This window comes from Carassius carassius, chromosome 47 (assembly GCF_963082965.1).
Source record: "Carassius carassius chromosome 47, fCarCar2.1, whole genome shotgun sequence".
NCBI lineage: Eukaryota > Metazoa > Chordata > Actinopteri > Cypriniformes > Cyprinidae > Carassius > Carassius carassius.
In genome coordinates this window covers 25,440,049-25,461,795 of record NC_081801.1, presented here as the reverse complement: position 1 = coordinate 25,461,795, position 21,747 = coordinate 25,440,049, and the positions used below count along the sequence as shown (strand labels likewise).

The following is a 21,747-nucleotide window of genomic DNA, read 5'->3' as shown; positions in this document are numbered from 1 at the left end:
AGAGAGTGAAACCCCGTTCACCGATGCTGCTGACGATCAGCTGCCTTCACTCCACACTGCAGTGATTGGAGGAAATAATCGAACACCAATATTACAGTTAAAAGATTACAATAAAAAAATGTTGTAGGCATGCATCAGTACAGAGATACATATACACACACACACACACACACACACACACACACTATCGGTGTAAAAAGTTTGGGATCAGAATGATTTTTAAATATTTTTACAGAAGTTTCTTCCGCTCATCTAAGCTGCATTTACTTAATCAAAAATAGAGGAAAAAAATAATATTGTGAAAAATTATGATGTTAAATAACATTTTTCTATTTTAATATACATTAAATTATAATTTATTTCTGTGATGCAGCGCTGTATTTTCAGCATCATTACTGCAGTGTTCAGTGTCACATGATCTTCAGAAATCGTTTTAATATACTGATTTATTATCAGTGTAGAAACTGTTGTGCTGCTTAACTTTTTTTTTTGGAATCTGTGATACATTTTATTAAGGATTCTTTGATGAATAACAGTTAAAAAGAACAGCATTTATTTAAAACAATATACACTACAGTTCAAAAGTTTGTGGTCAGTAAATTTTTATTCTTTCTTTTTTTGAAAGAAATTAAAACTTTTATGCAGCAAGGATGTGTTAAATTGTTAAGAAGTGATAGCAAAGATTTATATTGTTAGAAATTATTTTTATTTTGAATAAATGTGGTTCTTTTTAACTTTGTGTTCATCAAAGAATCCTGAAAAAAGTATCAGTTTCCAAAAAATGTTTTGGCAGCACAACTGTTGATGATTCTAATAATAAATTCTGAAGATCATGTGACACTGAAGACTGGAGGAATGATGCTGAAAATACAGCAGTGCAAGATAGAGCTGGCATACCACAACTAGGGCCCTATGATTTCTGCGATGCAGAAAACGTGGAGGGAATCGCGGAATCCAGTCATAAAAACGGAATTTACAGTTTAACGTGGAATGGCACGGAATTTGCCAAATTTTGAATGAATTAATCAAAAGTAGTTCATTGCACTTACATCAAATCACGATATGGACTAATATCTGTAAATATTAAGCCGGAACAGTCTATTTAAATATGAATCTTGCATGTTCTGCGTGTCTCTGTTAATGAATGGAGCAGAAGTGCGTCTTCATTTATCACACACACTGAAGCGCGCGTGACGCTCCGGTGATTTCAGCGTCTGCTGTCTCACTAAATAAGACGTGAACACATGAACAACATCTCCAGAACTGCTCTGACAGTCACTTCATGAGCATTTGACCGTTTGATTTGAGTAAAACTAGCGTCACATCACATACACAGAACTGTAAAGGTACGTCAACCCGTCAAAATAAAAGTCTGGTTTAGTTTAAAGACAAGTATTTGCCAGATATGTATAAATATTGTTCAGCAGAATGTACATAGCCATCAAACATTATTTTTTTTAAGGTTTAATCACAAATGTCTTCCATGTTTTATTTTTAATAGTAAATCCCCTTTGTTTACCAAAAAGTTAAGTTTGCTTAATTTTCAATAATTAAAAGATAATTAAATTAATGTTTTATGTGTTTAATGTTTAATGTGCATCTCAGAAAATGGTTTATTTAAAACCCCAACTGAATGGCACTTAAATGCACTTAATTCATCTGTCAACTTTATTGTCATTGTTCACAGTGCAAGTACAGACAGAGAAACAATGGGTAATAATTAAATGTTTATTTTTAATGTATGCATTGCATTCTATGCATTTAAAAAATAAAAATTCTTGACTGAATAAATTTAACAGTTGCTTTAGGAATCAGTTTAGTGTGTTATTTTTATATTTGTTCATTCAGTTTCTTGAACAACCTGCTAAATACACCGATTGTACCTGAACATAAAGCACTGCTTGTTTTATTTGAACATTATGTGCATCTTTGTCATTCTTTTATCTTTGTTATTAAAAAATAAAAGAACAAAGATTTTTATCCTTACCCTTTTTGGCCTAAATATCTGTTTTGGTTACCTTGAAAGGCTTTGTCTTTATAATAGGGAAATTAGTTTGGCTGTGATGCTCAGACAACTTGCAAAATAGTTAAACCAACATGACAAAGACTAGAGATAAAGTCATGATATTCCCAGCCCTACATCAGTACCACACGCATCCCTCACAAACACTGAAGCTCCACCACGAGCACAGCAGAGCTTTTACACGGGGCTAAGAAGACGTCATGCACTGGTGATCTACTGACTACGTGTGACAGAAATCCAGCAGGCAGTGGAGTGACACGAGCGCTTACAAGTGATGGAAACATCAGAGCCAGAGCTCCCACAGGCAGTGCTTCATTCATGAATAAACCCCTCATATATGAGAAACACACACCTCTGCCCATGTGACCGCCTCGCCTCCTTCTCCTCCAATCACACGGCAGCTGACAAACACACTTTAAAAGCACGGAGCTGCTCTTGACATGGCAAAGTACCTGACGTACCTAGTCCTGAACCCTTACAAAACACAAATGCTTCTCTAGATTGTGTGTAAAATTAAACTCTAGATGCTGCAAATCCTGATATAAATATAAAACATGCATCTTTTACAATAAACAGAAGCATGCTGAAGCATATTTATTTCAAGTACCCTCAGATTTAAAGTTTATAATCAAGTAACGTTTTGAGTTTGCATGTTCACAGCGGGCTAAACTTACCCATGCACATGACTACTGTTTTGACATGGCTTAAACACATATTATGCAACTGTCTTCACACAGTATTAATATCTAGAGTCATGAAATTATTATTTTTAGTCATCAACTATGTTTTTGACCTGTTGTTTTATGTTCAAGGCTATTTTAAGCAGGCTACACTAGTCACTTTTCTTAAGAGTAAAAAGGCTTAACCAGTCTGCAATGACAACGAGAATTAGAAATAAATAAATACACATTTGGGTGGTGTATTATTATAATAGAATGTCATTAATCACATATTAAGATAACCCATGTTATTTAAATGACTAAGATACCCTAAATAGGCAACAGTAAGCAATAGTAATTCACAAGATCGGAATTGTTTTATTTATCTTTTTCAGGAAACAGGCAGACTAGAATAAATATCAGCAGAGTATCAAAAAATAAAAGATAAAAATTACAAAACAAAAATTTACTCCAAAGTTAAATTTAGCCTATTCATAAATGTTAAAACTTTGGATCAATTATTATTTTTTGTTCATTTATTGTTAGCAACTGTGTTGCTTTTTATTCTACTCCGCACGTTTCCTGAAAGAAAAAAAAATAATGATGATGATGTAATAAATGAAACAATTTTAATGAGCACCAGTTTTTAATTTTAATGATGAAACGGTGCACTTAAATTTGTTGTTTGCGTTATACATCCAGTGCGGTGAATTATTACAGCTCATATATTATCTATTAAACATAAAACAACAGGACAAAAACATAGTTGATGACTAAAATAATCATTTCCTGACTCTAGACTAGTGCTGCAACGTCATCGATTACGTCGACTACAAAAATACGTCGACGTGCGTGAAATGCGTCGACGCGTCACACTGTTTACATCTCGCGTAATGGCGGCTTCAGCTCCTGGGAATGGAGAAAGTTGCATTCTATCACAAAAACAGAGACCACGGTTATCAAACGTATGGGAATACTTTAAACAGAAGCCAAATAAAATGGTCCCTTGTTCCTTTTGCAAAAACGAATATGGTGTACTACGGCAGCACAACTGTGATGCACGAGCACCTCAGAGGAAAACATACTGGCGCTCTCCGGTGTTACGGTTTAACTGGTTACCGTGTGATCTGGTGACCAACTTCCTGGTTCAGGTCTCTGCTGCAGATGTGATGGAACGACGGCAGCAGATTCGGCGATTCTAAAAGCACAAACTGATGTGATATTAAGTGTCTGATAAACGCAGACTTGCTCATCACATGATTCTGATATTCTTGTAAGGATTACAAGTTATTGGTATGATCACCCGTAGCGGCTGAAGTAAGTAGGATAAACAAAATAATTTAAAACAAAGTAAGTCTGTGTTGGCACGGATTTCAAACAAGTGTTAAAAGACGGCGCGCCGCGAGGCAACAGTCACGAGCTATCAATTTACACCGAATCAGTTCTAGATCTCTGGATTCAAGACGGGACTCTCGGCGTCACATCGTGCAGCTGCTGAATCAAGGAATGTGACCGTGTTAACTTCTGATCTGTGTTTACCTATTATGAAAATAAACTATACTACATTTTATGGTTTGTGATGCTAAAGAACATTTCATGACATCTCAGACAATTGTAAATTTGTGGCTACTGTGGTTTAATTATAAATGCTTTTATTAATTCATCTTTGCCTCTTTATTTTTGTATACGGTAAAAACTTCAACCACATTGAAGTATTTTTTGGAAAAAAAATGAATAAAGGTTGAAATATTATATTAGAAGTTGTACTTATATTTTTTTGTAAAGTTATCCAAAGGATTCATTAGCTAATCAAAAAAAGAACATTACATTAATAATTTATTTTAATAAAAATAATCGTTAGAGTAGTCGACAGAAAAAATAATCGTTAGTTGCAGCTCTACTCTAGAAATTACTTTGTGAAGATAATACAGTGATGTAATACGTTTTTTAACCACATCAAAACAGTAGTCATGAGCATGGGTAAGTTTTACCCGCTGGTGGTTTTAGATATAAAACACTTTAAATGCCGAGGTGGTTGTATCTAAACGATTTTTAACAACAGGGGATTGTGAATAACAATTTTAGAAAAAGTCAATCACTGAGAGACTTGGATGCTTTACTGAAAATCTGTTACATATTAGGGTTGCGACGATAAGTCGATTCGTGAAAAGATTCCACGATTTTTGCGAATGCATCGTGATTCTCTCTGGAGCTTCGTTTTTATCAGCAGATGTGTGATTAAAAACTAACAAAGCGCCATCTGCTGTTGAAAAAAAAACTAATTTCAGAATCGATTCCAGAGAGAATCACAATGCATTCGGAAAATCTAATCGATTTATCGTCACATCCCTATTAAATACATTTAAAAAACAGCCATGGGTAAATTTAACCTGTGGCGTTCTAGTGTTAATGGTCACATGACATGCAGTACATAAATATAAAATTTTATCTTAATTCTTGTTTTTTTTATTTATTTAATTTTACATTTTTAGAATGTTTTTAACTATTGGAGTTTCATTAAAATCACAAACCCGTTCTGGAAACCTTAATGTAACGTAATGTTTAATACACTTCATGTTGTTACAGTAATAATAGGGATGTAACGATGCACTGTGAGTCGGTTGAAAATCAAAACAAAAGTGTGACGATTCAAATTGGTTGAGATAAACAAATCATGATACATTTGGGAGGAGGAGTTTATGAATGTATCTCCAAGGGAAACTGACTAGCTTTATAAAGGTTTAGATGGCATTTCATTTATATTGGCACTCTATAATTCATATTAAAGTACTGTTTAAGTGCAGCGCTGCTTTGTTTACAGCGGTAACCAAGGAAACGCTGTGCTGCTGCTGTTCTATGAGCGCCACCTGCTGTCAGAGACTGAATATGCAGTCTCATTTAGGGTTTTTTTATGTAGTTAAAGTCAGACCATAAAATTTTTGCTACAAATTTAGAAATTATGGAATCTAATTTAAATCAAAAATTGTTAATGTTGCATGTATTCCGTATCTTTGCTTGGATCACGATCAGCGGCGTAGCAAGTCAGCACCGGGGCCTATATGCAAAAACACTTGTATTACTCACAAGCTGTTTTATTAATTATATAAATAAGTCCGTTCATTATTTTCAGCACGCCAGCCACCCAACAATTGAAATACGTTACTTTAATAATAACACAAATCATATCCTTTAAATATTGTCAATTTTATCAAGAAATACAAAGATTAAATGTGTTTTTCCACTCTTTAATGTGGTGTGAGATCACTGTATTCGCCTCAGTTCATGCGGCACGTGACTCAATCATCTTTTCCTCTTTTCTAGCACAAAATAAACCTGCATGAATATCAGAAGGCATGTTGAAAAATCTTAACTTAGAACGAATGTCTCTAATCGATCAATCAGTGTTTCGAAAAGTATCAATAAATCAGCTTTGAATAGTAATAAAAGTAGTAACATAACATTTAGCCTACCCTAGAAATGGTAAAAACTTTGCCAACATCTTTGTATTATTTTCATAAATCATTCAGTTAAAGGGTTAGCTCACCAGAAAAGCATCCCAGATGTATGTGACTTAGGGCTGTCAACGAATATTCGAAATTCGAATATGTATTCGAATAGTTTTAAAAAAACGAATTTCGAAGGTGAAAATTAATATTCAAATTAAAAAAAATGTGGAAAAAAAGGCCTGCGGTAGTAGAGGCGTGGTTGTCTGCTTTGCGAGTTGGCCCGCTAGCGTGCCTGAGGGTTCAGGGACAGGTCACAGCCTCACAGGAGTCGCACTGTCTGGCACAGCATCACTGCTGAAAGTTGACGCGTCTTCAAAGAAGATGGCAGCAAGTGCAGAGCCCAACTCGACCGCAGCAGAGAAAATTAGGTAAAATTGTTGACCCCCGAGATTGTTGTATGCAAGCTATTTAAGATACAGTTAGCATACCATTCGACAACTAGCAACATGAGGTCACATCTCAAAAATGTGCACCCAAATGAGCATGGAATAATGTGTGGAACTCCAGCTAAACAGTCACGTCTTGACACTTAACGTTACTTTGCATCGCTCGCCGCAAGCACTTTGTCTGCAACATGACAAGAGGCCATAACGGATAAAATAATTTCGTTCATTTGTAAGGACATAAGACCGATCAGTATAGCGGATGGGGCAGGCTTCGGGGAGTTCTGTCAAGCAATGCATCCGAGGTTTGTATTAGAACAATAATAAAAGGACAATCTTTTTATTTATAATTTATCTTATATATAATTTTGTTTAAAAATGTGAGAAAATTGTAATCTGAAATAACGTTGCACGATAAATCAAAACAGAATTAAAATTTCCTACGTGACTGATAAACACATGATTATGACAATACATGGTTTATCGAAGTTAGTATTATTATAATTTTCATTAAAATAAAGTATAATACAATGCCGTTATCACTGCTTAGAATACTATGAAATATGTTGCGTGATTTATTCTGTGCAAGAAGCGACATCATCTAACAGAAGGATTTATTTCAAAAGAGTTTGAAATAAAATAAAATGTTATTTAATGTTGCATTTTCACATGCTTTCAGATGGAGCAGCATTTACTATACAGAGATGTAGTTCACTGGGAAGCTATGAAAACTGCTGTTATTATCGCGAAGAATTTCTTTTATTTCCTAATCGCGCAATAAAATCATCTGCGTAAATGCTGCTCCATCTGAAAGCATGTGATGACGTTTTGCTCTTATTCACAGAACCGGTTTAACTAACAAAATGAGTATAACAATCACATTCGATTAATCTTGCAGCCTTAATGTGGAAACAGTATCGTGAATCGTATCGTGAGTGAATTGTTGCATCAATAGTTAATAAAAATGAACGAAATATATTTTTATTTCTTTTTGTATTTTTATATCAAAAATACGGTACAAGATTACAATATTTAAATCAATGTGATAAATGAGTTCGATTAAAAGCAGGCCGATAACATTAGGCTACCTAAAATGTGTAATGCAATGGACTAGGTTACTAACTCCTACATGTAATTTGTAATCGGTTAACGGACTACAATTTTGGTTTCATTATCTGGAACGGTTAACTAGATTAGTTACACGCTAGTAAAACAATATATAAAACAATTGAACATGTTTCCCCGCCCCTCACGCATAGCCACGCCCCTCTGCACGACGTCACGCCAGTGTGCCGTGAGCAGCAGCGGACTGTAGGGGGCGTGGCCGAATCCCCGCAGGGTGTTTGTGAATCGGTTCACAGAAGCACGCAGGCCATCCAGCGCTCTTAACTGAACACGTTACGAAAACAAACCCCTGATTCGAGTCTAAACAGATCCAGGTTCAGCGCACTGCACTTCCGAGTAACTTTAGCATTATCAGTAACAGTCAGCCCGAGTATAAGCTCCCAAAGATCTAGAAGAGTTTATCAATAATGATTGACAGGTCGCTAGAACTTGCTAGAATTACTTCAGCCGAACTTGACAGAACGGCGCTCGTCTGATCTAACGCTGCTCGAAGATCAGATGAGGAGGAAAAGATGGCACGCGTTCTTTCGCTTTACCTTCTCCGCACAAGAGGGCGTGATGTCCGTCCTCGACGCGCGATCAGCGGATCATCGCATCGGTTTCCTCTCAGCGGCCCGAGATAAAAGTTATAGATTCGATCTAAAGACGCACAGTCCGTCGATTTCCCGAAATTGCTGTTTGCACACCAAGTACGTCAACGGTTATCGGTTCGTCATCCCCAAAAGTGTTTTTGAAGAAAGCGTTACCTCAGAATCCCGCACACTGACGCGTCGAAAACAACGCTTCTAATCGCGTCTAGGATTGATGAGCCGATGTACATTCAGCGTCGCGCAGCTGAGGCGAGGCGTCTCTCGAGCTACAGCAACATAAGCTCACACTTATAACTCTTTTGGCGCCATATTAATGACGTACCAAAAATTTCCGTTAGCGGCGAGCGCAGAGAAGCCCGCGAGCGTCGCGTCACAGACGGCGGAGGAGGACGCGGCGGAAGCGTTTGGCGTTACCTGTCAAGTTTGAAAATATCCATCAAGAAGCGAGCACGAAGATAAAGTCAGTCTCCTCAGATGAGGCTCGCGGAATTAACCGAGCACTAACCCGTGAGTCCGCTGGGGGCAGCCGCGAGCAAACACCGGAGCAGGAAACACACAGAACATCTTCAGCTTTCTCCTGCTCCGGATTAATAAAAATCAACAAAAATCACAAAATTTATTTTTTTATGGTTTTCATGAGAACAAGGGAGAGATTTGATAAAGAAGCCTCAGTCAAAATGATGTTTTTCAAATTACATTAATAATTTATATTTATAATAACAATTAATCACCTGAAGCAAGGGCTTTATGTGATATAAGTAATCATTTACATTAAAATATATGATAGCCTATAAAAAAATACTCCGTTTACATTTTAGTAAAATAAATTCAACAATTTGGAGAGTTGAACAATTCAATAAACTTATGTCAACAAATACTAAATACTGTAATTAATAAATTGTATATATACACACACCCATACACTTAATTTGGAATAATTAATATATTTTTAAATTGTGTTTTTAAAAGAAGTCTCTTCTGCTCACCAATACTGCGCTTATTTGATTTAAAATATTATTACAATCTGAAACAGCTGTTTTCTGTGTGAATATCTTTTAAAGTGTAATTTTTTCTGCGATGCGAAGCTGTATTTTCAGCATCATTCCTCCAGTCTTCAGAAATCATTAATATACTGATTTACTGCTCAGTTATATTATTAATATTAATATAACATCTACTGACATACGATTATTATAATTTATGATATTTATAATAGCAATTAAGCTCAAGGGGTTTAAGTAAGGTATAGTTGTATATTATTCAACACACTTGTTTCATTTCCACTCATTTCTGCAACTATTTAAACAATATAGTCATATTAATAACGCTGAGGGTTTTATAATGAATTTATAATAAACTGACGTCATTGGGTTGCATCTGTAGCGTCACCCCAGAAGCCCCGCCCCCTGCTGCTCTTAAGAGTTTGAGTGACGTATCAGTCAGAACCACCTCCTGAACTGTATTTGACGCATATCAGACTATAATGGATGATGTAGTCAATTATCTTTCTCTCGAGGACCACAATCTTGCTAAAGCATATTTATATTTCACATTAGTGTTCACCTGACCATGACGACACTCATGAGACCAACCCCCCACCCCGCGAGTCATATAAAACATGCCATTATTTTGCAGTAGCGACCTGTTTCAGTGTCTCGAGCAAATTAAAACAATTACTCTCAGTTTTAAAATAGGATTATGCAATCCAGACGACACGTGATCAGTCCCGCGGGATTGTAGTGTAGCGCTCATGACGCTAGGTGGCGCAGTACGCCTTTTTTCCATAGACAGTAAATGTGAGCGGAAAAAGAAGAGTGACGTCATCCCTCCCGACCACACGCGAACTGAAGCCCGAACACAGGAAACAGTTATAACGAGCTGTAAATAATAAATTGTATGACAAAAAAAAACACACTAAGCAACAAAGAATATTTCCAGCACTGAGAACAATACAAAATATTATTATTACCTGAGCATAAATAATAATTGAAACTGCGATTCATCATATCAGAATGATTTCTGAAGATCACACGACACTGGAAACTGGAGGAATGGTGCTGAAAATACAGCTTTGATCACAGATATAAATTAGTTTACTATATATGCAAAAAGATAATGGTTTTTATGAATTGTAATAATATTTCACAACTTTACAGATGTTGCTGTATTTTTGAGAATGCCTCATTTAGCAAAAACATTAAGAAATGTAATTTCATTACCAATTGTAATAATAGTTACAACGTAATACTTAGCGTTTAGTGTACAGCTCACTGTCACACACACTCACAAAAACATTTACATTTAAATAATTAAATTAAATATTTATTGGTTTTTGTGCACTGAATACTGCAAGTAATGTCAAAAACATATCTGCCAAGACATTTGTTTTCTTGACTGAAGTGAAGTTAATGCTGTTGATTCATCTGTCTCACAGGATTGAGGAACAGTTCTGAGCTGTGAGATCAAAAGATGCATTTACTCTTATTTCTCATCTCATAATCAAAAAGGGCTTCCAAAATTATTTGTACCAATTCATCAACAAGCAGGTTTGTAAATATGAAAATCTGTCTGTTCATCATACAAAGCATAATTTCATCTTTATCTGTCCTTTTTGGAGCTTCACTGCTGGGAAGATGGGCTTCAGTAAAGCTAGGCGGTCTATGCAATAGAAAAACATGCTCCACGGTGTTTCTTTCTGCCAAAAACTTCTAAAAAGATGATCAACTCCAAGTCTGAATTTTTTTTTTTTTTTTTCTTATACAGCATATTCGAAGTAGAAATGTTCTTATGATAAATTCACAAAAACTAAAACCTTGGCTCAACACTGTCATCCAGGCATTACTCACATGTCTCAATAATCAATATAACGAACGCTGTGTGCATGACCTCAATCATTCTTGGGGACGCAATATATCGCCCATTATATTTACATAAACAATGTCCCCGTGTTTTTTTGCATTTCACTTGCACCTGTGTCTTTTACAGTTTCTTGTGCATAATATGGTTTACTTGGTTCAAATTTAATTAAAATGCTTTTACAAAAAAATATTTTTTTTTGTAGATGGAAAAATCTCCATACAAGTTCTTTGTGCATTTTTTTCTACGTGTCATGTTGCACTTTTTATTAGAAATGCGAAGTTTTTTAAGGTATCTAAAATGTTGATACTTAATTTGCATGATCTAAATATTCCTGTAGTCATTTGAAAGTGCACTGTCTTTCTTGCATTATTATGCTGTTACATTATGATTAAATTTAGTGGCATAAAAAGGTCAATAATATAATTTATCGCAATTTGTTCTGGGGCAATATATCGCACAACAAACAAACAGTTGTTATCATGACAGGCCTACAGTCGATATTTAGGTGCATCAGTTTTTAAATATATTAATAATGTTTTACTAAAGCACTTTGAGATGGACTGCACTGGACAACATCTTTGCTACTGATTTGCATTCAACTGCATCAATCCGACAACGGTACGATTCAGATTTTGCTTATCATGCAGTAAAAAGTAAATAATAAGCACACAAATATTGGTGATCTTTGTGAAATGCATTAATGAAGAAGTGAATAATCCTATTAATAGAGTGTAGATGTTATGAGTCGAGCCAGCTCTGCTCCACGATGGCAGACACTCTCTTCTCATATTCACGTTTGTTCTCCTGATAGAGCTGAGCTGCTTGACTGTTGGCTGGGCTGTTGGGATTGGGCTCGTCTAACAGAGACTGGAAACAAACACAACATAGCCTTCAACAATCAAACATGCAGCTCATACTTCACCCACAAATCACAAGAGTTCAGTGCTTTAAGACTCATACTGTTCACGTCTGTTTGTCCCAAAAAAATAGTCGTAAACATGAAATATTTATATTATTTATTCATGCATTTACTGATAAATCTTTTGACCAGCTAGGTATTTTTTTTTTTGCGGTAATCGCTGAAGCTTTTATCACAATATTGAAATAAGTAACCAAAACAACTCTATAAGCTTTATGTGTATTGTTTTTTTGTGTTGAAATGTTCAAAGCAAACAAGTGTTTCAAACAGATTCGAGCGCAAAATAATTCTAAAGAACCATTAGTAATACTTTACAATAAAGTCTCATTAGTTCAAAAAATAAAAAATAAAATTTTGGTCATATTTCTGTATGTACTGGAAAGCATACTTCTTCAGTAGTACACCTCTCTTGTGGTGTTCCACAGGGCTCGATCCTTGCGCCTACACTTTTCTCTTTATTCGTGCTACCTCTGGGATCCCTGTTTTCTGAACATGGAGGATTGTTTCATTTATATGCTGGTGATACCCAGTTGTATCTCCCACTTAAACATAACGATTCATATTCTATTGAGGTTTTTGGCTAGTTTATGCCTACAGGATCCAAAATAGTGGCTTTTGCAAATAAATTTGGCCTTTAATGAGAAAAAAACAAGTTGTATTGTTTGGACCAAGTGACTTTTATGATCGTGGTGATCTGGATCCAAGCTGCTTTTTCCATTTACGCCGCCTTGCAAAAGTTAAAACTTTTCTCTCCCTCAGTTTGAAGTTCTCTTTTTATGTACTGTTTCAATCACTCAGTCATGTACAGCACCTTGGTCAACCTTGTGGTTTCTACTAACTTAACAATGAGAAATTAACACTAGTTAAAAAAAATTCAACTGAACTTTGATAGTTATATTTAGGTCAATTATATAATACAGTTACAATTTTTTTTAAATAATGTGTAATTAAACATTAAGATGAAAGCTCCCCAGAACCAGCCAACGAACCCATGCTAGTGGACTCATATCGACTCTCAATGGCTGAAAGACAAAGATGGCTGGCCCAGAATCTTTGCCTCTAATGTGCAGCCCCGGGCATGCCATCACTGTATGCCCCGTCTGTCCTCCTCGTCCCATGGTGAGTGCCATTCTCCCTTCAAAATACCAAATGAAACCACTCACCACTGTTGTGGCACTTACTGCCGCTGACATCTCTCTTCCAGTTTCCGCCCTCCTCGATTCTGGGTCAGCCGGCAACTTCATCTCCGGCGCCCTCTGCCGTCAGCTCAAGCTCGCTACCACGGCAACGCCGTCAGCCTACCAAGTCCACACAATTACCGGCAGGCCGTTGAGTAGAAGATGTGTACGTCATAGTGTGGGTCCCATTTCCCTCCAAACCGGACTACTCCACCATGAGGAGATCCATCTGCTGGTTCTGGAGGAATCCACAGCTGACGTCATTCTAGGGCGCCCGTGGTTGGAGCAGCACAATCCTGTCATCTCCTGGAAAACGCGCAAAGTCCTGAAGTGGGGCGATGCCTGTTTCAAGAGCTGCATCTCTGGTTGTCCAGTCCCAGCCAAACCTTCCCCTGAACCTCTTCCAGTTTATTCTACCTCAATAGAGAGCCCAGTGGAAAACCAATCCATTTCCATCCCTACCTGCTACGCCCCCTTCAGTGACGTCTTCTGCCCCAAACCGGCCGTGGGACTGTGCCATCGATCTGCTGCCGGGTGAACCTGTGCCTAAAGGAAGGATCTACCCCCTATCCATTCCGGAGGAGAAGGCCATGGAGGAATACATCAAGGCGGCGCTGGCCCAGGGTTACATTCGTCCATCTACCTCCGCTGCTGCTTCGAGCTTCTTCTTTGTGGAAAAGAAGGACGGAGGCTTGAGACCCTGTATCGATTATCGGGCTCTCGACAACATAACCGTCAAATTCAGATACCCACTTCCCCTCGTCCCAGCTGCCTTGGAACATCTCCGTGGTGCCACTGTCTTCACCAAGTTGGACCTCCGCAGCACCTATAACCACATCCGGATACGAGAGGGGGACGAGTGGAAAACTGCCTTCATAACCCCTACTGGCCACTATGAGTATTGTGTGATGCCATATGGACTTGTTAACGCCCCCTCCGTCTTCCAGGATTTTATTCACGAGGTGCTCCGGGAGTTCCTCCATAAGTTCGTCCTCGTTTACATTGATGATATCCTCATATACTCCCGGAGCCTAGCAGAACATCGACGCCATGTTGCGGAGGTCCTCCAACACCTGAGGGCCTTTCAGCTCTACCTCAAGGCAGAGAATTGCTCTTTCCATCAGCTATGACAACGGCAACCGGGAGCTGTTGGCCATCAAGTTGGCCTTGGAAGAATGGAGGCATTGGCCGGAGGGAGCCAAACACCCCTTTCTGGTTCTCACTGATCACAAAAATCCGGAGTATCTTCGAGTTGCCAAGAGGTTAAACCCAAGACAAGCCCGCTGGGCGTTATTCTTCACCCGCTTCCACTTTACCATATCCTATCGCCCAGGGGTAAAGAACGTAAAGGCTGACGCCCTGTCCCGGTGTCACGCCCCCGAAGAGAATCTCGAAGAACCCGAAACCATTCTCCCTGAAAAGGTCATCATCTGCCCCATTGCCTGGTCTGCAGAGACCCTTCCTCCAACCGATCCTGCTACAAACACCCCGCCAGGTTGCCCACCGGGACATCAGTACATTTCCAGGACACGGCGCACTCCACTCATTCACTCCGCTCACACATCTCTTGGCACTGGTCACCCGGGGGTCAATGAAACCCTCTCGTTGCTTAAAGAATGCTTCTGGTGGCCCAACATGGCCTCGGATGTCAGGAGGTACGTGAACGGATGTACAAACTGCGCCATATCCAAGAGCATACGCCATCTTCCATCAGGCAAGCTCCATCCTCTGCCCGTTCCCAACTGCCCGTGGTCACACCTAGGGGTGGATTTCATTACTGACCTTCCTCCTTCAGATAATAATACCTGCATTCTTGTCATAGTGGATAGATTTTCTAAATCATGTCGTCTTCTCCTCCTGAAAGGTCTGCCCACGGCCATGGAAACGGCCGAGTTATTATTTAACTATGTCTTCAGGTACTTCGGCATCCCAGAGGATATCGTCTCGGACCGAGGTCCCCAGTTCATCTCACGGGTATGGAAGGCTTTCCACTCACTCCTAGGTGTGGCCATCAGCCTGTCCTCCGGATACCATCCCCAGTCGAACGGGCAGACGGAGAGGAAGGTCCAGGAGATTGGACGCTTCCTCCGTACCTTCTGTCACGGCCACCAGAACTCCTGCAACCAGTTCCTTGGGTGGGCCGAGTACACACAAAACTCCCTTCGACAACCTACCACCGGACTCACTCCATTCCAGTGCGTACTCGGCTACCAACCTCCTCTATTCCCCTGGTCAGGTGACCCTCGGATGTCCCCGCCATCGACTACTGGTTCCAGGAGAGCGAGAGGGTCTGGGACGCGGCACACCACCAAATCCAGCAGATGCAAAACGACAGCCGACCTTCGCCGATCTGAGGCCCCAACGTACCAACCCGGTCAGAAAGTCTGGCTGTCCACCCGGGACATCCGCCTGCGCCTGCCCTGCCGCAAGCTAAGTCCCAGATTCTTTGGCCCATTCACCATCCTTCAACAGATCAATCCGGTCACTTATAAACTCCAATTACCCCCTGAATACCGGATTCACCCCACTTTCCATGTGTCTCTCCTAAAACCTCACCATCCCTCTGTCTCTCCTTCCACAGAACCTGGCGAAACCGAAGCCCCCCACTCCACTCCTACTAGAAGACGGTGCGGCCTATGAAGTTAGAGACATCCTGGACTCCCGGCGGCGTGGTGGACAACTTGAATATCTAGTGGACTGGGAAGGATACGGTCCAGAGGAACATTCCTGGGTCCCACGCAACGACATCCTGGATCCTAACTTACTTAACACCTTCCACTCCAATCATCCTGACCGACCAGCTCCCAGGGGAAGAGGATGTCCACCACGTCGTCTGGGTCCTCGGTCCTCAGGAGCGGGACGTGGGGAGGGGGGTACTGTTACAAACACGCCAGGTTCCACCTCCACTCACTCACAGCGCATGCCCTCACCGGAATACTATTCACTTCCACCTGACCCTCATCACGACCCAATCACATCTGCACTATAAATACCACACACACGCACTCAGTCAGCGTCCAGTCTCGTTCGCGACAAGGTCTTACCTGTATGCTAACTCTAAGGACTAACTCTTCCTCTACTTACCTCTCTCCAGCGATCCTCCGAAGATCCAAGTCTCCATCGTGCGTGTGTGTGGTACACCTCCCTCCTCTGATGTCTTCACCCAGCTATCACGGACCCATTCATCATTCTACCCAGCACTACCCGCTCCTCTGCTTGTGCCCTAAATAAAACCATCTTTCTGTTACTCCTCAGCCTCCCGGGTATTCTGTAACAATTATTATCTGGATTACATAATCAGATTACAGTTACTCTTTGGTTACTTTTGGCCGGTTAATGGTCACATTGACATGCAGTTAAACAAATATTTATATTTTTAAGTGTTCAAGTGGTTTAATAAATTTATATTTTTTCCTTTTTAAGATTTGTTAGTGTTTATCAACTCACAAACCCACTGAAAAATTTATATATTTTCTTTCTGTTTTTGCTTTTAATTATCAATATAGTGTGATTAAAACAAGTTAAGATAAAAAGTAGTCGGCATGCATTACTAACTACAGTTTTCATCATGTAATCTATAGTTAGTAATGGACTACACTTTGTAATCGAATAATAAAATGCACTTGTGTTGTAACAAGAACAAACCCATGATGCACCTGGATGGACGTCAGAATGGAGGAGACGTCGTAAGTGGGACTCCAGCGATTCTGAAGAATGTCTAAACATATGCTGCCATCTGCATACACTGACAAACACAACATCATTCATCAGAAACACCGCCGGCACCGATCCGCTATCTTTATTCCAGAACGCATCTGTTTGCAGCTCACCGTTTGGGTGAAACATTTTGGAGATGAAGCGAACCGTCGGAGGCTTGTTGGGATATTCTTCTGAAAACTCAATGACCAGCTTAAATGTTCCTGCGGAGAGACAGAATTCAGATGAATACAATAAAAATACAATACAACTATAAAAATAATCAGCAACGACTGATCGCTGTAATCATAGTTTACTGCCAGTTTGATGCAAACACACACCTGTCTATGAAGATTGAACCTTTGTGAAAGATGAAAATAATTAAATGCAAAATGGCTATGTACTCAAAGAAGCCTATCCTGGGTATCACATGTTCCAAAACAAATATGAGGCAGCACAATAGTTTCTAGCATTGATGATAAATCAGTATATTAATGATTTCTGAAGATCATGTGACACTAAAGACACTGAAAATAACAGCTATGATCACAGAAATACATTTTACTTAAAAGTGTATTTGAATAGAAAACTGTTATTTTAAATTGTAATAATTTTTCGAAATATTACTGTATTTTTCTGTATTTCTGATCAAATAAATGCAGTCTTGATGAGCAGAAGAGACTTCTTATAAAAACATTACAAATCTTTGGATCTCAAACCTTTGAATAGCAATGTATTTATTTATTTATTTATTTTCATAAAATCATCAAAATGTTATTGATTAAAAGTAAAGAAATGCAAATTAATATTTGTGTGTAAAGTGAATTGATAAACTTAATTTAAGGAATAATCATTTAATTGACATCCATGTTTTCAATTTAACAGGAAACATCTGTTGTGCAGCACATTTGGTGCCAAAAATGATTACATTTTCACTTGATCTACATTTTAGAAGTTTGTATATATGTATATATAAAAACATGGAATAGCATGTATAAAATAATACATACATACACTTTATTTTAAGATCCAATTCTCACTAATAACTATGACCTTTGCCTCAATAAACTCCTAATAACCTGTTTATTAATTGTAAGTAAAGTAGTTGTTAGTTTAGGTATGGGGTCGAATTATGAGATCTAAAATACGCTCATGCAGAATGAGACATTAATAAGTGCTTTATAAGTACTAATAAACAGATAATCTGCTAGTAACATGCATGCTAATAAGCAACTCGAAATTGGTCCATAAAATAATTCTACAATCAGATCATTAATACAATTGTTAGCTGCAGCTGTATAAAGGACACATTAGGAGTAAACACATCAGGCATGCTGGAGCTGGAGCTTATAAAAGCCGCTCTAAAATCTAAACCTAATGCTGAGTTGGTGTTTATTAACTACTGTTTATTTGGAGGATTCAAGGAGCGTCTCACCGTCTTCAAAAGGAGTTCCTACAGGCCTGAAAGAAAACACAGGAACAATGCTGAAGTTCTTCAAGCACACACACACACACACACACACATGTGTAACAGATCCATACGTCGTCATGCTCTAGTCACTCACCCAAAGATCACGGCATTCCACAGCAGGATGTTGTTTTCTGACGGAGCGCCGCTCACTCCAGTTGGAGGATCTTCCTGAAGTCTGCAAACAGATATCAACAAGCTTATGCCTTATATGTGGAAGATTTATCCTCCTCAAGCACTCTTGGGGAAATGTGGTAATGTTTTGTGATTATCATTTAAATTTAAATTTGGTTGGCGTAAAGAAACGTCTCTGATCAGAGTTTGACTTTTTGTTCTGAAACAGATCAATATTCTGATGAAAATATGCAGCAGAGATATTATTCCCATTATTTCACTTCTTTTTTTGCATTATGGTTTGGCCCGAAAACATATTAAAATGCAAATTAGATGCAGTGTTTAGAATCAATTTATGAATATTTTAGACATATGTTCTATAAAGTACAGTAGTATATCGAATCATTGTGTTATATCTTTCATATCATAGCTGAGAATCATCTTTGTGCAAAGTTTGGCTAAAAACAGCCTGAAACATAAACTGACTGATGAATGAAAAAAAAATCATGCCTTTGTCTATTTTTTATTTATTTATTTATTTAAAATAACTGGCATCCTTTACTAATGACACAGAATAAAATATTAATAAAACGTGATTTTTTAATTTTATAAAAAAAACAAAAAAACATATTCTTCATTAGTTTATTATGCTCAGACCAAAGTAATGACATAAAAAAAAATCACAAAACTTTTTTATGTTTCTCAGGAAGATGTCAAAATGACTTCTTAATGGATAAGTTTGGAGTTTTTTTTTAAAGTGATTTTTCACTATTATTCACAACAATTCATGAGTTTAAATTTAAAAAAAAAAAATTGAAAGACAATAAAACCATTTTATGCATCAAAACCACTCCTTTCCGGTAAAATTTAACTATTTCTTCAGTTCATTGATGCAAGCCACAAAATAAAACTCACTCCATAAAATAAGTTTAATCAACTACGCAAAAAGTATTTCAATGTTTAGTTTTAAGGAGGAAGTGACGTCAGGGTCAAACAGTGCAATTATAAATGTATGAATTCTTAAAAACAGTAATAATTACAGTTTAAATATGACCTCACTGAAGTGCATTGTATCAAATGATGAATTTAAAGTAACGTTAGTTAAAGACACTTAAATAAAGTGGGTCTATTTAATATAAAAATAAAGAGTTATAGCGAAGTACAAACGCCGAGATATTTAATCATTCAACGTTACTGTGATGCTGTTTCTGGTTGTGTGTTCAGACCTACACAACATATGTGGCCCTTACGAGTGCTAAACAAGCGATGCGCACAAAGCTGTCGTCCCTAACCAGAAGTAATGCCGCGTTCCAGGCAACCCGTAACCCGTGTTTTTCCAACCTTCTACCCGTGACACTGCACTGGAACAGCAGTCAAACCCGTGACTTCCCACCCGTGAACTCGTACTAGATAGATGTACTCCGAGTTACGAACTCTGACGTCACATAGCCTGCGAAACAACAATGGCAGCCTCTACGGATAATATTGCCTATGGATGCAGTGTTTACGCAAGTGGTGCACGTTAAAAAAACGATTTTAGGACAATATAAGATTGCAATAAAATTAATAATCTAGCTACAATTGCTTGCGCTCAGGAAGTTTGGCGTGACTTGCCTGGAACGCTATAAAGTCGTGAGTCGTGGTTTGAAATCGTGACTTACGGGCTCAAAAACCTGCCTGGAACGCAGCATAAGTTACTGTGGTAACTTACTGTGGTACTCTGAGGTAAACATCGCGAACGCGCTCGTGCTGGCGCGGGCCCGGCTAGCGCTGCTAAAGGCTAGTCCGGAGCGTAAACACATCATCACATCACATTCATGTGCTGACACCTACCTCTTGAAGTCTCTCATGAGGCGTCGTCTCGCCGGAGTAGACATGCTTTAATACAGCGAGCTGTCATCAGACGCGCAGAAGAGCGTCGCGTTCACGAGGAGCGGGGCGATCCAACGCGCCGGTGACGTCACCCGTGACGCCATCGCCCTGGCAACAGCCAGATGCTGTTGTTTACGGAGCGGATCTCAATCGTTGTTGCCAGGTTGGGCTACTTAAACACTGTTGCCGCGGCTGTTTTTCATGTCCGCGGGTTGAAGCTACCCCAATAACTTGATATTTACCCCCTGGAACGCAGTTTAACCCTCCACGTCCTCCCGAAACGCGACAGGGCTAGTTTTGAGTAGAAATTGTGCGTGGTTTGTTGTGAAGACCTGGCAACCCCGATCCCACGCCTGTTTTGAAATACAGGTGCTGGTCATATAATTAGAATATCACCAAAAAGTTGATTTATTTCACTAATTCCATTCAAAAAGCGAAAGTTGTATATTATATTCATTCATTACACACAGACTGATATATTTAAAATGTTTATTTATTTTAATTTTGATGATTATAACTGACAACTAAGGAAATCCCAAATTCAGTATCTCAGAAAATTAGAATACCAATACCAAGACCAATACAAAGAAAGGATTTTTAGAGATCTTGGCCAACTGAAAAGTATGAGCATGTACAGCACTCAATACTTAGTTGGGGCTCCTTTTGTCTGAATTACTGCAGCAATGTGCCGTGGCATGGAGTCGATCAGTCTGTGGCACTGCTCAGGTGTTGTGAGAGCCCAGGTTGCTCTGATAGTGGCCTTCAGCTCTTCTGCATTCTTGGGTCTGGCATATCACATCTTCCTTCATAATAACGCATAGATTTTCTATGGGGTTAAGGTCAGGCGAGTTTGCTGGCCAATTAAGAACAGGGATACCATGGTCCTTAAACCAGGTACTGGTAGCTTTGGCACTGTGTGCAGGTGCCAAGTCCTGTTGGGAAATGAAATCTGCATCTCCATAAAGTTGGTCAGCAGCAGGAAGCATGAAGTGCTCTAAAACTTCCTGGTATACGGCTGTGTTGACCTTTGACCTCAGAAAACACAGTGGACCAACACCAGCAGATGACATGGCAGCCCAAACCATCACTGACTGTGGAAACTTTACACTGGACCTCAAGCAACGTGGATTGTGTACCTCTCCTCTCTTCCTCCAGACTCTGGGACCCTGATGTCCAAAGGAAATGCAACATGTACTTTCATCTAAGAACTTAACTTTGGAGCACTCAGCAGCAGTCCAGTCCTTTTTGAAGCGAGACGCTTCTGATGCTGTCTGTTGTTCAACAGTGGCTTGACACAAGGAGTGCGACAGCTGAAACCCATGTCTTGCATACGTCTGTGTGTAGTGGTTCTTGAA

At 38.9% G+C, this 21,747-nt stretch overlaps 2 protein-coding genes across 10 annotated transcripts in view; both read right to left on the bottom strand.

Annotated features, from left to right (window-relative positions):
* LOC132130979 (E3 ubiquitin-protein ligase Jade-2-like) overlaps positions 1 to 8,830 on the bottom strand; it is a 49,749-nt gene extending 40,919 nt beyond the window's left edge. For 3 of the 6 annotated variants that reach the window (XR_009428824.1, XM_059542891.1, XM_059542895.1), the window contains exon 1: positions 8,701 to 8,830. The gene's annotated coding sequence lies outside the window, so the exon portion shown is untranslated. Of the gene's footprint in view, positions 1 to 8,232; positions 8,410 to 8,442; positions 8,582 to 8,608; positions 8,632 to 8,700 lie in introns of those variants that run through there. The other 3 variants (XM_059542894.1, XM_059542893.1, XM_059542892.1) reach the window with 3 other exon arrangements.
* A 2,511-nt stretch (positions 8,831 to 11,341) lies between these two features.
* Positions 11,342 to 20,554, bottom strand: LOC132130659 (ubiquitin-conjugating enzyme E2 B-like). 4 transcript variants are annotated; one of them, XM_059542435.1, is made up of 6 exons: positions 20,354 to 20,554; positions 18,504 to 18,584; positions 18,374 to 18,399; positions 17,073 to 17,162; positions 16,888 to 16,978; positions 11,342 to 12,012 (listed from the first exon to the last, which is right to left on the bottom strand). In XM_059542435.1, the coding sequence occupies exons 1-6, from the start codon at positions 20,395 to 20,397 to the stop codon at positions 12,003 to 12,005; spliced, it is 342 nt and encodes a 113-aa protein (XP_059398418.1). In that variant the 5' UTR covers positions 20,398 to 20,554; the 3' UTR covers positions 11,342 to 12,002. The 4 variants fall into 4 exon arrangements, with proteins under 4 accessions (XP_059398418.1, XP_059398416.1, XP_059398417.1 ...); XM_059542433.1 differs by having other exon boundaries at positions 16,899 to 16,978; positions 20,354 to 20,548; XM_059542434.1 differs by having other exon boundaries at positions 16,888 to 16,987; positions 20,354 to 20,543.
* Positions 20,555 to 21,747: the final 1,193 nt, after the last annotated feature.